Genomic DNA, 18,345 nt, shown 5'->3' with positions numbered 1-18,345 from the left:
TACCCTTCCGCTGTCAGTCTATCGGCCTGTTTCTCAAGCCGGATCAAATAGTAATCGCCTATCGGTTGGTCCATCATCATCTTAAACACGCCTCCATTAGCGCGTCCGTCGCCCCCTCCAAACATCATAGTCGAACAGTCTTTCAGATTCCACTGTTGTGGAGAGCTAGGACTGCATGGGAATTCTGGGGAGTTCTATGGAGCACCTTAGTAGTACAAAACAGTCTGGCTTTACAGTTTTCCTCGTCATTCATGGACTACGTTTACATGCAGTCAATATTTGTTATGGTTATGGTCAAAATTCAGATTTTTGAGCCATTCGGAATAACCCGCCTACATGGCTTTAATGGAGAGAGTAACCTCTCACATTCAAATAACCCGATTGAAATGGTGACGCATGGACGGCATGATGCGATTTACGTCATCTACGCTAAGCAGGCGGTTTCCTCCTCGCTTTAAAAGTGTGGTGTCATATGTACTCTAGCTTTCGCCATGCTTTGTTTATTACTAAACGTGTATTTCTGGTGGGTTGCGCGCCAAACAGCATGCATACAAGCACCTCCTGTACTACAAAGACCAACCTTGCGGTTGAGCATGTGCAGAGTGTCCCGTGCATTCGAAATATTCCGACTAATGTATGCATGCATGCATGTTCGGGTTGGAAAGGGAGTACCCCACGGATGAATTTAAAAAAAACCAATAAGGGCATATTCGGGTTACTGCGCGCATTTACATGGCTTTTAAAAACCTGAATACGTCTAATATTCAGGTTTTAAAAGGTTTATTAGTAGCCAAGCAAAAAAGAAAGGAAATTATGGAAATGTCTTACCTCTTTGATGCAGGCAGTGGCCGGCAAGGGATCGGTATTGTCATGTAGGACCATATGACCCCCAACGAAATGTTTACTACATATGAAGGTGAAGGCTTCACCTTGCTTCCATTAAAATTGGACGTCAGCACAAGTTGACCCATCATTCATATTTATCCCTCTGAGTTTTTGGCGAATAAAGAACACATCCTTCATATGTGGACGGTCGTAGTGTCTGGAGTCGTTTCTGCAAGTTCCTTAACAGCAGTGTTTACTCAGCATGTTTTTTTTTCTGAGCTAAACGAGCAGAAAACAAGCAGTAATAACAGGAGTCGTCTGTGAGTGCGCTTTCTATGTTGCCCTTTGAACCGCTCCAGTTCGCGATGTGACATCACACTGTCTAAAAATATCACTGTCGCAATCGCGCAACTCATTAGCTGACCAAAAACCTGCCTGATGTCAAATCCACGAATCAAACTGCAAACTTACCTGCATCAAATGAAACAATCATCAATGTCAGGTTATAGACAATTACATGGATGGGCGAAAATCCACTTCCGCTTATGCTTAATCCGTCTTTTTTTTTTTGTAAAGTTTCCAGTTTATTGTTTATCGCCTTCAAAATGGGCATCCGTCATAGATGGATAGACGGACCGGTCCGTCGGGTAGGCGGAATGCCCAGCTCTGATAAATACATACATACAATACATACACAACACATACAGCATATGGTTACATAGACTACTTAGATTAGATACATTTTCCTTGCTCGTCCATCAGGTGCTGTTTGAGTTTGTCATATTTTATTTTTTCTTTCTAAAAGAAAAGCAACATTTGCTTAGCGGCTAGCCCATAAATCAGTGTTCAGTAGCATGCTTTAAGTAACTGCTGTATTATTGCATTGTATTGAGTATCTCAAAATAAAGCTCTCGTGAACAAATTATATACTATACTTCATAGTAGAGTAATTCATAGTAGAGTTCACAAACAGTAAAAAGTTCATAAAATTAAAGAACAGAGAAGTTCATCAGACTCCCCTCCAAGAAAACAACTGTTTTTTTAAATCTCAGAATTGAAAATCAATAGGAATCGGAATCGAATTGAAGAATTGGAACCGGAATTGTCCAAATTCAAACAATGCCCAACCCTAGTTAGAAATAAGTAATTTTCTGACCACATAAGTGAAATTTGATCATTTTCTGCAGCAGACTTTAAAAGGTTACTCTGCTGTCCTATTTTGAGATATTGACGGGGAAATGGAGCAATACTGTAAAGTTTGATAAATATCTGGTGTTCCCATTATTGTGTCTAGTTGTATTTTCCAAAACAACGCTCCCAACATGCCATTTTAGAAACGGATGTGATGTCAGGTCATTGAATGAGACTTACCCTTGCACCCACCAGTTGCTATCTAGTGATAAACCAGATTGTTGTTGTTGACATAGTCATTGATAAAATGGAGTATTCTGACAAGAGTCAAGAAGAAATGGGCCAACGTGGATATTTATTTCAGCGAGAAAAGTCCTCTGATTCAGAATCCAGCAATGAAAATAGCGAGACTGCCGCAGATTCGTCAGACAAAGAAAATGCTGCGTTGTACTGGAGAGATGCCTGGCCGGGCCGGGCAGGGATAGTGGCTGCTGCTTGGTGCACATGTGGCCATTGCATCAAGCAGAAGACCGATATAGAGTGCTTCTCTTGTTTTTCTTGAAATGAACTTGCAATTGAAGAAAACTGACTAAAATGCTTAAGTTAAAAGACTGATTTACCTGCATATGTCAGCCAAATACCATCGCTCGAACTCATGTACATCGTGGCATGATCAAGAAGTGTTTGCGTGGCCCCACCAACGATCACTTTCTACACCGTAAGCAGTCATTTCGGCAATACAGTAGACCATCTTGATGAAATATCATACATTTTTCACTTGTAGTAAAGACAGAAAATCTCTTACATTGCAACGGTCACTGCTTCCTTGTAACGTGTCTAAAAATAGCTGCCCTTCAAAATAAGCGTCTCTGACAAGCAAGGTAAGAGATGTTTTTTCTCTTTGCTGGAAGAAAAGAATTCTGAGAAATAAAGAAACTTTAAACCTGAAATAAAAATTTGCATTGGTTATATTTCCTTGAGTTGTCACCTGTTTCTTTGCTGTGAATTGTGCAAGAACTTAGTCAAGAACCAGGTAATCAATGCTTTATTTGCCACATTTGACAGTAAATGCTAACATGGAGTTAGATTCGCTCTGCGTTGATGATGATGAATTTTCCACATTTAATAAACAAGTAGAAGACGTGATTGCTGCACCTATACGTTTTGCATTCCACCATTGCATCCTGATCATCCAGGAAGGGGGATTCTCCCATCTGTGGTCCCTTCTCAAGGTTTGTCATTTTTCTCTAGATTGATTGATTGATTGATTTATTGAACATATAAACACAACATGAAAGACACGAAGAAAAAAAAATCAAAATAAATCAAAATCAAAATAGTTGTTCAAGGGGAGTAGGAAGAAGTAAAAAACTTGTCGAGTCCTACCCCTTGTTCGCTATAAAGTATTGGAAATCATGTTCTTTTAATACGAAGGTGGGTTATTCATAAATACATACACACACATTCCCGAGCATAACCCATATAACAACTAAACTAAAAACGCTTATTATACATATATACAAAGTAAAGAGCTATAAATAGAAACAAAAAACAAAAGTATAAATATAAATAGACATGCCCCTATTATACACGTCTATAGATAATCATATTCATAAACCAAAAACTAAAGACAGTAAATTAAGAGATTCACTTTCATTTCCTCTGTCTATACTTGATTTATATATTTTTGTAGTACTATATTTTTAAACCTCTTTTTAAATACTAAAAATGATTCACGTTTCATTTGTATTTCATAATTGTTCCATAAATTCACACCTTTTGAAGAAACACACATTTGCTTTATGTTTGTTCTTGTCCTTGATTTTTTTAAAGACACTTGTACCCCTTAGCCTATAACAACCTTCTCTGATTTTGAACAGCTTCTGGATACTGTGGCAAAGTTGATTATTGTAGGCTTTATACATTATTTGTGCTGTTTTAAATTCAACTAAGTCATGGAATTTAAGAGTGTTTAATTTAATGAATGAAATAAAGTAGTAGTAGATAGGTATTTTTTTTAGTTTTTCCTTGCCCTCCTACGGGTTAAAATCAGGGCATGTCATTAATATGCTGTCAGCTATGGGCATGTGAATCCCTTTGAGACTTTCTTGTGATTAAGGGCTATATAAATAAATTTGACTTGATTTGACCACAATAGCTTTTTCATAGACCAGAATCCTGTGTGAGCAGGTGCTGCCTGCAGCAGCCAATAGTGATTCAGACTCACCTTTCAACGACACTACACCAAGGCCCCATTCTCAGAAGCCAAGAAAAAGCCAATATGGCTGTGTGCATTAGCTGACATGGCGTCTGACAGAAAGATCCCGCGAAGCTATTATAAAGTTGTTTTTATACAACCAGTGTAACCAAAACATGTTTGGTTGCAATTTTTCTTCATAAACCATATATTGTTTTCCTTCTAACAACCACAGCTACACTTGGTCTCACGGCACACCTATGTGCCCCAGCGCACTGGTTGTGAGTCACGGGGATAGTGTACATGTGAAAGCACCCACTTCTAGTTATGTGATTGTAATTCAACAACAATAAATTCCAAAACAACAAGCGTCTTGTTTGGTTAAGGGGTACAATATATAAGATTAGGAGGTGATGAATTGATTTTGATACACATTGGGGTAATGTTTCACCTTTATTAAAACAGACAACAAAAACAGATGATCATTTGAATCTCTAAAAGACTTGAAAGGAAAACAATATGTAATGTAACAAAAAAAAAAAAAGAAAGTACAATAAATGTAGACGACAGCAAAAAGGTGTTGATTCTCTATTAGGGAAATATTGAGTATGTATTGATTCTCTATTGGGGAAATATTGAGAATGTATGGGTGGGTCTCCAAAATGTGTGGTCCAAAAGGATGGTCAAACACTTTTTGAGAGTCATTATTTTCTTCCCTTTACAATTAATCACCATTGCTTACAATGTTGCAGACATACTGGAGTGATAAAATAAACAACTTGACTGAGATTTGTGCTGTCGTTTCTGTGTGAATGTATTTTGAGTGGCGTCATGGTGACGTCTTCTTCGTGACATGACAACACAGCCATGCAATTAAGGGCCAATTATACCCTTAAATGCATCAGCTTCAAAAACAAGTGTTGCAAGTAAACTGGCCGAATGTCAATGCAACACAATACACTTTAATCAAGTCCTATGTTGTCCGTAATTTGATATGTCGCTAGAAAAAAATAGGTGTTCGACTGTAATTTACTGTATACGTCCAGCGGAACGATTTTAGTAAGTTGAACCCAAACTTCAATGGGTTCGCTGCAAAATACGCTATTCAAATTTTTTTTAAAGGTTTTTTTTTTTTTATTCAAAGACAACAGAGTAAGCTATGTGTCAAGCGTGAGGTCCTTTTTAATTGTTCACGCACATTCAATGAAATACATCAATTTGAAACAAATGAGTACCACGACATTCAACATCTCTCATCGCTTGCAAACTATATTATATTATATTAACCATAGTGTTCGGACAAGCGAATATTTATTCAGGGCACACTGCAGGAAAGTTTGATTTAGAGCATATATCATTTTGACATGGTTTTGAACAAGTACATTGTTGGGCTCTATGTCACATTCCTGGACCACTTTCCACATACATCCTGTACATAAGCATTAAGTTTATCCTAAAAAGCATAGTGATTATAACCAAATACACGACCGGGAGATCATCTTAACAATTTAAAAATTAAAGAACGCCACAAAGTAATGTAGCGATGGTATGTTACTCATTACATTGTCTGCTGTCACATGATTAAGCAAGTTGTCTTAGCTGTCCAGCGCAGCCAGCTCAGTTTTCTATCTTTGTAGGGTGGGTAGCGTAGGCCATTCAGTTTTTCCAACGCCCAACCACGCATCATGCAGGCCCGTCGGTGGCTAAAGGTCTCAAAGCCCCAGCGTCCATGGTAGGAGCCCCAGCCACTGGCCCCTGAAGGGATAACTAAGTATAAATTACTGTCATCATAACAGCACATATTTGCCTGACTCATTGACAAATTCACATGCGTAACTTAGCAGCTTGGTGATGAAGTGCCAAGGCCACAAGTGAAAATACAGTCCATGCTGGGCACTCTAGAGTTCACACTTTTATTTTTAGACTAGGGGCTCAACATGAAACCACCCCTATCTCCGCCCCTAGTTATCTGGCATCTGTGATTGGGTGAATGTATTGTATTGGAACTTCAACCTCGCGGACATGCGAAGTTGGCTATATGACGTGATTTACACCTTGCTTCCTGCTTGCATAATGTGAAGACACCTGCTTCTCAGCTCCTGCTTTGCTTGCATTCTTTTTGCTGATAACTGCTTTATTTTTTTCTCTCTCTGGACTTCTCCTGGATACTTTTTATATCAGTGTGGCTGTATTTTTCATTTTTAATACAGCTGGCGGGGACATTTTTTCAACATTTTTCATTGCTGCATCAGCACGGCCTGCTAAGTATCACAAGACTGCTAGTAGCAACAAGGGTAGAGGCAAGATTCCTCCTTCCTACACAGAAGACTACCACAAAATCACAAAAAGATGGCAGTGCTGGAAGCAAAAATGCATCGCCTTGAAGTGTTTGTGGAGGTGTATGGGGAAATCAAGCAATGAGACCACGCTACCAGTGTCTCCAAACAGTGGACACGAGCATGCTAACAGACAGCTAGCTCCATCCACCACCCCTCCCTGGAATTTGCTGTGAGCAAAGATAAAAGTGAGTAGTTTTTGCCCAACAGCCAGAACTGACCCCGAACAAATTGTTTTCATGCAAGAGGTCGCAACACCACCAAGAAATCAGTCTTGGACTTTGACACCAGCAAGAAAAAGGAAACCATCTTACGGACAACGGAAACAAAACACAGGCATTGAACTGAGAAACAGGTCTATCCTACTGTCATCTGACCAGAACACTTCCGTGGATCACAGCACCAATGAAAGGTATGAAACTAGACCCTCTCACCATCTGAGACCAGCTACTGGGCCACAGACAACGATTATAGGCGAAAAAGCCTTATTTGGCGTAAAACCACTATGCAGCAGAAGGCACAAAAATGTTCTGTGTTTTGCTAATGACATCCATCCATCCATCCATTATCTCCCGCTTGTCCGAAGTCGGGTCGCGGAGGCAGCAGCTTCAGCAGGGAAGCCCAGACTTCCCTCTCCCCAGCAACATCTTCCAGCTCTTCCGGAAGGATCCCAAGGCGTTCCCAGGCAAGCCGGGAGACATAGTCTCTCCAGCGTGTTCTGGGTCGTCCTCGGGGTCTCATGCCGGTGGGACATGCCCGGAACACCTCACCAGGGAGGCGTCCAGGAGGCATCCTAATCAGATGCCCGAGCCACAAGCAGCATGAGAAGCAGCATGAGAAGCAGCATGAGAAGCAGCATGAGAAGAATTGGACCAGAGCACCCTGTTATAACTTTGGTTGAGTATTATAACACAAAATAAGGACACGGAAGACGGGAAGGCATTGCACCTGCGTCTGTGTTGCCGTTTAACTTCAAACGACAATGTTTCGTCATCAAAACAGATTACCCAGGGCCATCGCTGCATTTTGTCAACAAACAGAAATCAATACACAACCCCCTTACTGTTAAGGTGCCCTTAGTAAAAATCAACATTTTAATAACAACTTGGCATTTGTATGCAAGGCCTCTGATTCAATACGCAAACAAAAATGAACCTTTAACAATGTCATAGAACTGGTGCACTAACTACGGAGAGAGGGTAGACTACCTCAATCCGGATTGAACCCTGGGGATTATTCTGTCCCAAAGTAATGGATTAGTCACTACTTTACAATGTTGTCTGTCAGGGAGTCGTCGATTTCTTTTATGGTAAGTACGACCATTGACTGATTGGTGAGAACAGAGTAAGTTCTAAATTGTTAGGGGCACCTAACACAAGCCCCTGAGCAGGGTTAGGTGTGCCTGGGACACTCTCCATTTTTGAAAGTGGCTCATGAGGCTCCTCTGGAGATGGCTATTGCTCTTGAAGGACCTCTGGCTCTGGATTGAAGGATGTAACATGAGGTGAGTCTTCACCTGGGCCTGAAGAGTGGAGTAATTGATCAACATGTCTCCTCCAGATGACATGATCATGGGTTTCTACTGTGTATTACACAGGACCTGTTTGTGCAGTAACTGTCTCAGGCATCCAATTAACACCATGAACTGTGCAAGAACTGTGAAAGGCCAGAACTTTGCATTTGCCCATTGTCCCATTTGAGCTTTCTGTTGATGGTGAACAATGTCTTTTGAGGTCTTAGAAGGTCAAGCCGAGTGTGGAGCGTTTTCTTAAACATAGACGAAGCAGGCAACACTTTTGTTGTGACATGGGGTGTGTTTCTGTATAACAACAGAAAAGCACTGAGACATCGGTTTAGAGACTGGCTTGGTGAGGACTTGAGTGCCTGCTTCATAGTTTGTATAAACCTTTCTGCAAGCCCATTGGTAGCAGGATGATAAGGTGCAGACATGAAAGGCTGTGCGACCGGTAGGGGGAGCCTTGAAAGTCCGTCAGCATTCTGATGTTTGTCCAAGGTCCTATACTTGATTGCATACTGGTGAGCGGATACCAGCAGGGCCCATTGCCACATACGGCTGGCTGCCAGCGATGGAATGCTCATATGAGAACCCAAAGATAGAGGTTTGAAATCATTACAAATTCTTGGGAGTTACGTCTTTTTTCATGACAGGGGCAACTGTAGTAGCCCACTCACTCGTGCTTTCGGGTTCTAGGACAGGGGTGGGCAATTCTAGTGCTCGAGGGCCAGTGTCATGCCCGTTTTCCATCTCTCCCTGCTGCAACACACTTGGTTCAAGTGATCATATAATCAGCAAGTTCTGCAGAAGCTGGATGATGATCCTGATCATTGAATCAGGTGAGTTGCAGCAGGGTGACATAGAAAACATGCAGGATTGCCAGAATTGCCAAACCCTGTTCTAGGACCACACTCTTCACCAATCAGTCCAATTCTACTTGGACTTTCGATTCAATGGCATATCGGACAGGTCTAGCTTTTAGACACCTTGGGGTGCTTCCAGGGTTAACAGTCAATGTAACAGTAATGACTATCATGCTACCAAGTTCACCATCAAAAACTTTGGGATGGTTTTTCAAGCTCTCCTGTAAGCATTTTTTTCTCCATCCCTGATCATGAACACGTTGTCAATTCAAGTTGATCATCTTTAGCCACTGATGGCCCATTAAAGCTGGATGAGTCCCTGAAACAACGTACAATGGAAGAGTCCTTTTTTGTTCATTGTTCCACCAGGGTTTTTCCTGCGTTCAAAATTGCGAGGCGGCCGCCTCCAGCTAATTTGGTGCCCACCTCCAGCCAGAGCGATTGATGTCTGCAGTGGCACCGTATTTTAACTGCAGTTGCAGCGTTTGCCACTTTGGAGGCGTTACATGAGGCCAACCCGCGTCTCGCGAGCCGCATGCTTGAAAAGAAAAACATATCTTTTCAACAATATGTTCTATGCAGCTCCACTAGCCTAAACATGGCATTATATGCCATATATATGTCAAATGACATCACAGTTGGTCAGGGCTCAGGTAATGACCAATCATGGCTCAGCTTCAGAAAACAGGTGAGCCATGATTGGTCATTACCTGAGTCCTGAGCAACTGTGATGTCAAAAAACAAGCCTTGCTTACAGGTATCGACAGTGCTCAAGAGACTCACAAGCTTTTCTAAAATAACAGGTTGAAATGTCTATAGTTGGACTTTGAGTCGCAAAGTCCTTTAGATTGAACCACTGCTGGCCTTAGTTGAATAGTGCATGAAAATATATTCTTTCAACACCTACCTACACCTCCAAATGGTAGTCCTGGCAGCGTCATGTGGACAATCCCATCATTTGAGCAGAACCCTCCACTGCTGGTTTTCTCCATCACTGTGTTTATTACCTCAAAGAAGGAATGTCACAAAAATGAGTGTGCAACACAAAAAGTTGTATCACCGGAAGACTACGACGATAAAAGGATGTGTTCCCTTACAGAGGTTTCATTGGAGAAAACGTAGAGGGCCAACGGCTTCTCCTTGTGATTGACAAAGTCAATGGCTTTCTCCAGAGACTCAACAGTCAAAATGGGAAGAATGGGGCCAAAGATCTCGTCTTTCATGAGTGTGTCATCTTCAGCTACATAAACCACCGTCGGAGCTAAGAGTAATTAATGATACACACACAGTGTTCCATTATTAAGGAAAGCATTTTTAGCATTTTTCTAAATTCAATCAAATACACCAATCAGTCAAAAATCATTAGCATCATGTATCACCAAACAATTTCTCAAAACAAAAGTTGCATATCATAAACAAAATCAAAAATGTGATGATATTTCAAATTAAAACTTAATGCATTCTTATTTATTTAACTGTTAAAAAATGTCAGAAGAAGAATGCGGAAACTACAAAGTTGGGTAAAGAATGCATTTTGAACTTTTGAAGTAAATTAGCTTCATGACAAATGTGCTTGAAGGAATCTTGAACAATCACAGCCAGAGTACACATCGATACTTAGATTGACTTGGGCAGGCTGCAGTGTCACCCAGGATAAACACTCACATTTAAATCTATGGTACAACGTGTGCAATTTAGAGTGTTGAATTAACCTATCCGTGCCTCGATAAACAGTACAGAATAACTACTCCCCGAAGATAAAATCAGGGCGAGGCCTATTTTTGTGCCAGGCGCAAATCTCGCACTAAGCGCAATCTAACTGTGCGCATAGATGGAGTTTTCTCTCGTAATGGTGCGTTTGCAACTTTTTGCGCCCTTGTGGGATGGAAGTAGACTATTTCCGGCCAACGCTCGCGGGATTCCTCATTTGCATCATTTCGGAAACAAAAAAAAACACTCAACTTGGGGATTGTCCCCATGCCTCTGGCCTGGAAGCGCAGAGCACTAACCGCTGAGCTAAAAGTCCACGCCACCAGCTTTCTAAATTGTGTTATGACCATCAGAGCTGGGAACTCGACCCTTGCCGGTCCGGCCTCAACCCTCCGCCCATGACCTGGGTATCCTTCCGGCCTCAGCCCTCCGCCCTTATTCTTAAAACTTATAGCCACCGGTGCCCGTTCCGCCCCCGCCCCCACCGCCGACGCAGGAGTATAAATAAAGAGGACTAAAGAAGCCTTTCGAGTAGGCTGAGATGAAATTTGGCCGCCTCGTGACCACGTCATGAGGGCCAATTAATGGGCAGGACTAGAATCCACTTCTGCCCTTGCTTAGTCGAGCCCGTTTTTTCTAACATGTCACCCCCAACCCTCTGCCCCAAAAATGGGCGTCTCCGGGCCTAACCCTAACCCGGTCCGGCCCTGGGACGTGCTGCCCAGCTCTGATGACCGCAATGAAAGGTACAACTGAGGCTAGCATCTGTTATAATTTTCATATTCGGGATGTGAACAGACGTTTGTTGAAGTAAATCCCCGCTCTCTCCCAGCAGGATGCCCCTTGAACAGGCACAGGCATCTATTATTGATCAGTTGATTAACGTACACCCAATACATTTATGTCGACCAGGGCAATGGGGCAGTGTGGGGGGGTAGTGCAGACACTATGGATTAACCTCGCCCATACCCCCACAACAATAGTGACGGGATGCTTTTAAAAAAATTTTTAAGATGATCATGATAAAATCCATTCAACTGATCTACAATGACTCAGAGGTAATGTCAACACAGTGTCATATTTATGAATGAAATACTGTACATGACATCCACCAAGGAGTACCGATTTGTCTTCTTACGCCTCAATCAAATACACCAATCACGGTAGATGACCTGCACTGCAAAATAAACCTTTAAGCGAGTCTAAATTGTAGTCTACTTTTTGTAACCAAATTTGCAGATGTGCTGGGGGCGAGGCAGAAATGCCCAGTGAGCGTCTACCAAATTCAAAAACACAACGAACTAAACGATTGCCCCTGCATGATAATTATGACCCTCCCACTTTAACGCCAAACACAGACTACTTTCTGCCAACAAATTATCAGGGGCGTCACGGGCACCACAGATCGCTTTCATGTATTTTGTTGGACCGCCATAGAGGGGGCAAGCGCCGTTGTCGATGTCCCCGCGTTCAGCTGCCACCACTGCCGCTGCCATTCGAGTCAAGCCAGTCACCTATTACTCAAAGCCTCACAACTATTACTGTACGTGGACGTTGATGCCTTCGTTGTTTTTTATTCTGAAGTTAACGATAAGAAGCAATTGTTATGGCTGTTAACTAGACTTGGACTTTTCGACTGTGAGCCCTGAGCTGCATTCACAGACGCCTATGGCTGCAATATTCTTGCAGCCATAGGTCAAGCACACAGAGGCAATTGAATCTACAGCACACATGACTATTTTCAGTACGCATGCACACTGCTTATGTGCACCCCTGGTTATAAACAAATTAAGAGCAATTCACCAATGTATTTGTCCTGCTGGTCACTTTCTCCTCCGATGACAACCTTCCCGTTGGACTTCTTCAGTAGTTCTGTCAGACGAGTCCAGTGTTGCTGTGACACAATACGGCACAAATCTGGAGAGGTCTGAGGATCCTTGCCATAGAAATCCTTCAGGGTTTCACACAAGGCAGGAAGGAGGGCATCACATGTGGCCTTGGAACACAGTACATAGTCTGGTGCAACACAGCTCTGTCCTGCATTGAAAAACTTGGCCCATACTAAGCGGCGTGCAACTGCTTCAATAGTCACTTTTCCATAAATCAAGCATGGACACTTGCCACCCAGCTCCAATGTCACTGGAGTCAAGTGGACTGAGGCTGCCTGCAGGATGCTGCGAGCCACAACCTGAGAACCTGAAACAAGAGAATAGTCACTACCATTTTGTAATTACTGTAAAAATGTAGTGTGTGTATTAGGAGGTGAGAAGCAGTTAAGTTATTAATATATTTTTACTGTTCGAACTTAGGACTTGGAAAAGATGTTGACAGTTTAAGCATCATTTTTACAGTAACATGAAATAGAAGGTAACACGTAAAATGTTATGCAGAGATATCAAAATTTGAAAATCATAAAATTGCTCCCTTTTTTAAATGCAAAGGGAAAATCTTGTGATCAAACAATATGGTCTATGAGCTTCAAAATGCAATATCTCTGTAACGGCTTAAGATTTTTGCTTGAAATTTTCAGAATACAACGCCAAAACTCTAAGGCATAATGTGCAAATGTTGCGGAAAATGTTGGCCCTCATTCACCTTGAAAAGTAAGGTCAAGGTCACATGACGACACAACATGCTGCCAGACGAGGATGTGAATGCTGCATTTGATTTGACTTCATTGGGCATTACACACTGGATTCGGTAGCGCACTAAGATCCTATGGCAGGCGTGCCCAAGTCCAGTGCTCAAGAGCCCCTGTCAAGTCTGTTTCAGATGCCTCCCTCTTCCATCACACCCAATTCACACCTGAATGATCAAGCTCATCAGCAAGCTCTGAGAAGCCTGATGACCATCCTGATCATTTGAATCAAGTGTGATGGAGGAGGGAGACATCAAAAACAGGTTGGATAGGGACATTCAAGGACCAGACTTGGGCATCCCTGCTCTATGGTGTTTATTCAGGATTGCAAATACTTCCAGCCAATCAGAGGGAGGCTGTTGGCAACCATGTTGAATAAATTAGCGTCACTCATAATTTCATCAAACTAGCACACCACACAGCATGGGTGAATTCCAGAGGTCTTAAAGAGAACGTTCAATACTGCAAATATTGACTCTTTGCAGGGCGGTCGACTGGTTAGCACGTCCGCCTCACAGTTCAGAGGTCGTGGGTTTAATCCCGGCCCCGGCCTCCCTGTGTGGAGTTTGCATGTTCTCCTCGTGCCTGCGTGGATTTTCTCCGGGTACTCCGGTTTCCTCCCACATTCCAAAAACATGCATGGTAAGTATTTAGTTTAGTTTAGTTAATGATTACATTAAGTTTATGCAAATAGTCCATCCATCCATTATCGATACCGCTTATCCTCACAAGGGTCGCGGGGCGTGCTGGAGCCTATCCCAGCTGTCTTCGGGCAGTAGGCAGGGGACCCCCTGAATTGGTTGCCAGCCAATCGCAGGGCACACAGAGACAAACATCCGCACTCACAATCACACCTTGGGGCAATTTAGAGAGTCCAATCAACTTACCATGCATGTAATTGCTCACAACAGCCAATCACGGCTGACCTTTTTTTGAATCTGAGCCGTGATTGGTCGTTGTCAGAAGTTGTGATGTCATTTTCAGTCAACAGAAGACAAAATGGCCGCCCCCAGATATGGCAAAAAACGAGTGGATTAACATTTATTCCACAAACGCAATATTTATCAGAATGCCTCGTTTCAACTAGTGGGTTTGCATACAACATATTCTTGAAAAAAATATATGTTTGGGTTGACTTCCGCTTTAAATCAAGGGACTTCTGAGAGCCCGCAGGCCACCAGTTACCCATCCCTGACATACAGTAATAAGTAGACTAAACCTGTGTAGAAGATGTGGTCAAAGCGATTCTGCAGAAGTGCCTTTGTCTCCTCTGCTCCACCGCTAACAACTGCATAACAGTCCTGTCAAATGAAAAATGTGTGAAGTCAGTAACATAACAATCAACATAATTACACTACAGGTACTTAGCGGTATACAAGATGTATTTGTCTATACATGCACCAGTGACAAGTGGTATTTGTTGTTGTTTTTTCTCTGTTTTTTTTTTAAATAAAAAAATGTCTTCACTTTATATTCAGTGGCATGAATGCCACTATTATGAAATTACCTAGGTGTCTGGTGTCACCAACATCTGTCGGTTTTCTGGCCGATTACAAAGACTAAATATGGCACGCACATTCATGTAATAAAGTACATGTGTGATAAAAACAACTGCCAATTGCCTGAGTTGCAATTGTTGTGTGTGGTGTGGTCATTGGAGGCTCGACGTTCAATGCCTCCCCTTCACTTCTTGCCCACGCACCTGTACACGAATTACAAACTCAGCTATTTTGATGGTGAAATAATTGATCATCATTGGCTTGAAAAAAAAATCATTGTAGAGAGAAACAGATCACAGAACTAAAATGGGACATCATTTCATGCAATCATTTTCAGATTTTATATCATGTTGGATTACTGAAATTCACTATGGTCACTTCATTGCATAACTTTGATGGTGTAACAAATGCAAATGCGCAGAGCTTTCCACCCATTTCGGAGGAATCAATCGCTTACTACAGTATATGTGTTAAATTGTAGTGAATGATACGCTGAAAACCACACTGACGAATACTACCAGTCTTATCCAAAACCTAAAAGCACTGCAAATCAAACACACAAAAGTATGTATTCTTCATGTCTTTAAATGAAAACTAACATAGTCACGTCGCGCCGTCTTCACTCAATGCGTGTGCGCTTCCGCGGCCAGGCGATACAGATTTTTTTCAGGGTATTTTGGCACAACACACTTTGCGCCCAGCTGTGTCTGTCCTAGTGATGGAAATTTCGGCTCTTGTGGCTCGGCTCCCAAACGGCTCTTCCGATTTTTTTTGTTGCTTTAATCGATATATTACCAATAACAATGTAACATTATGTACTAAATTAATTGATAATTGATAAAAAAAAAAAATTATTATACTATTATATTATAATATCCTTTATTTTTTCACGCTACAGTGAACTTTTAACTAATTTAAACTTTTAACTTTTTTTTATACTAAGCAACTTTAAAGTCAAGCAACACAGAATCCCTGTAAAACACAACACAACAAAATGTAAATAAAAAATATTTACTTTTTTAGTGCAACAACAAATAAACTATGAAATACAAGAATAAACTTTTAGCTTTTTTTATATGTAACAAATTTAAAGTGAAACACAGGATCCCTGAAAAACACCCTAAAAATATAAATTAAAATGTGTAAAAAAAAAAAAAAAGATCAGCAGTCTCTAGTAGAGCCATCAATATAATTAAAATGAGTCCAAATGTTCCTTCTTTGACTCATTTATTTTTGACTTTCTTTCTTTTTATCCTCCGTGTTGCACTCTCTCTCTCCTCTCTTGATCCGTTCATGTGCTCACTGGGCTGCTGTACCAGGCTGCCGCAAGTTTCGTCAGTTTTCACACATTGAAAACCTTTTCTGTGGTCTGTTCTTAAAGATCGGGGTGCAAACATTGTTCAGAGTCAGTTAAAATTCATATTCTCATTGGTAATAGGTTTTATAATTACATACAAGTCACTTCCTGCAAGTTGTCAACCACAGATCGATTAGAAAATAGGTTTTACTTAATCATTCTGAGTGTTTCCGAACCTCATGGATGCTCGAGGAATCGTGGCTTTAGCCACCCGAAGAGACGTAGATAAAGCTAAACCGCTCGCTACACCATAGACTACAATTTCCATGCGCTACAAACACAACATTCAATGTTCCTTACCTGTGACAGATATTTGGGGATGAGCTCTGCTATCAGCCGGTCTGTGGCAGCGCTGACCTCAGAGGGCTTGATGACCACACAATTTCCTGGTTGGAGACATCAAACAAAAACAGTAACAACCGTTAATACTCACTAATAAAAAATGAGAGAATAGAAAAAGACAAAAAAATACTAGGAAATGCCACTACTTGTTGGGGAATGCCTACGTACTGTCAGGAGTTTGGGATTACATTGGACTACTACCACTTCTATGACATGCCAGACATGCCGATGGCACAGATTTACTTCCATACACTTGCTTATGACTGTTTGAATCAACATAGCTCAAATAGCACTATCAAACAGGCTATTTTAGTAGAACAGTCTTCAACGTCACTAACCCCACTATTTTCACATTTTTTTTCATCACTAACTCCACCCTCACCGACAAACAAATAACTGCGCAGGTACAGCAGGAAAAAAGGAACGTAAATCTTTTATTATAGTGTATGAATTACATTCTGCATTTTTTTTCCCAAAATGCCACATGGTATTGACATGCGAATCACCGACTTGCTCAAGTAATAAAAAATACTTTTTTTTTTTTTTTTAGTATTTGGCCAACATTATACTAATACGTTCGAAAATTAAGTAAGTAAACATTGTAAACATTGTTTTCCATTAGGCATTGTTTCCCATAATGCCACGGGGATGCGCATGCGCACGTCATACCCCGTGGCATTATGGGAAAAATGCTAAGTTTGTACAATTTAGCCTACAAGTGCGTTTGAACGCATTTGTGAGTATGTTTGAACGTATTTGCCAGTCAAAATACTTTTACTCCACATTGGCAGCTCCACGCTTCCGTAGTACTTCACGCTTCCGTACAATTGACAATTCCACAAATCCGGGCATTTCTGGTAATACCCACGATGTAACGCGCCTTAGTCCATGAAAACAGCCCACCGCATTGTATGCTTTTGCCTGTGACTAGCATATAAAGCTCAGAGAAAATCATGCCTAGAAGTTGTTGTGTGGTTGGATATTCCAACCATAACATGGAAACTAAATTATCATTCCATATTACTGTGTGGATGTGTGGATGTGGACAATTGGAGGAAGTGGGTAAACGGTGCTTTGTAATGAGCACTTCTTAAAGAGGGAATCAACCCAAACATATTTTTTTCAAGAATATGTTGCATGCAGGACCACTAGTTGAAACACGGCATTCTGATTAATATTGTGTTCGTGGTATATGGGTTAAGCAGCAAAACCAACCCGTTTTTAGCCATCTCAGGGGGTGGCCACTTTTGTCACTTCTGTGGACTGAAAATGACATCACAACTACTCAGGGCTCAGGTAACGACCACACAGCTCACCTGTTTTCTGAAGCTGAGCTATGATTGGTTGTTGGATGGCTAAGAACGGGTGGTTTAAACTAGTGGGCCATATTCTTAAAAAAAAAAAAAGTTTGGGCTGACTTCCTCTTTAAGTGGTAAGAATTGTTCTCAAGTGTGTAAAAATGTATTGTTTTCTTTTCTACATATTTTAGGCTTCAAATAGTTAACATCATCATACCTGTCAACGTATACGTTTTACCCGTATTTTATACGTTTTTTGATCATTTCAAATTGTGTACGGCATATAACAATTTTTGTACGGGAAAAAAAAAAATCAAACTCGTTTTTTGTTAGACCGATCTCATCTCCGTTAGTGATTGCGACAGTAAACAGTTTCCCCCACCTCTCCCGCTGAGCGATAAATACTGTGTAAGATTATATATAGATACTTTGTAAGATTATATACAGAAAAATACGGGCAAATTAGCACTTTTGTAAGATTCAGCACAGCCCGGGGTTGACAGGTATGTATCATGATTATATAAATAGAGTTTAAAAAAAAAACAAAAAAAAAACTCCGCTCTCCTCGAAGTGATGTTTACAAAACCTGTTTTTCTTAGCCAGGAGGGCAAAAACAAGGGTAAACTAAAAGAG

General features: G+C 41.2%; 1 protein-coding gene across 3 annotated transcripts in view; it reads right to left on the bottom strand.

The window, feature by feature from the left end:
* Positions 1-4,593: 4,593 nt before the first annotated feature.
* aldh3b1 (aldehyde dehydrogenase 3 family, member B1) overlaps positions 4,594-18,345 on the bottom strand; it is a 41,626-nt gene continuing 27,874 nt past the window's right edge. For all 3 annotated transcript variants that reach the window (XM_086055602.1, XM_086055601.1, XM_086055603.1), the window contains exons 5-10: positions 16,373-16,458; positions 14,436-14,517; positions 12,382-12,774; positions 9,966-10,129; positions 9,776-9,875; positions 4,594-5,908 (exon numbers count right to left, since the gene is read on the bottom strand). In XM_086055602.1, coding sequence (XP_085911728.1) covers positions 5,727-5,908; positions 9,776-9,875; positions 9,966-10,129; positions 12,382-12,774; positions 14,436-14,517; positions 16,373-16,458 — 1,007 coding nt within the window. In that variant the 3' untranslated portion in view covers positions 4,594-5,726. The remainder of the gene's footprint in view (positions 5,909-9,775; positions 9,876-9,965; positions 10,130-12,381; positions 12,775-14,435; positions 14,518-16,372; positions 16,459-18,345) is intronic.

The sequence above is a fragment of the Filicampus tigris genome, chromosome 16 (genome assembly GCF_054856515.1).
Source record: "Filicampus tigris isolate MCC_2025a chromosome 16, RoL_Ftig_1.0, whole genome shotgun sequence".
Taxonomy (NCBI): domain Eukaryota; kingdom Metazoa; phylum Chordata; class Actinopteri; order Syngnathiformes; family Syngnathidae; genus Filicampus; species Filicampus tigris.
Note: the sequence above shows the minus strand (reverse complement) of the source record. Positions and strands in the feature narration are given on the sequence as shown.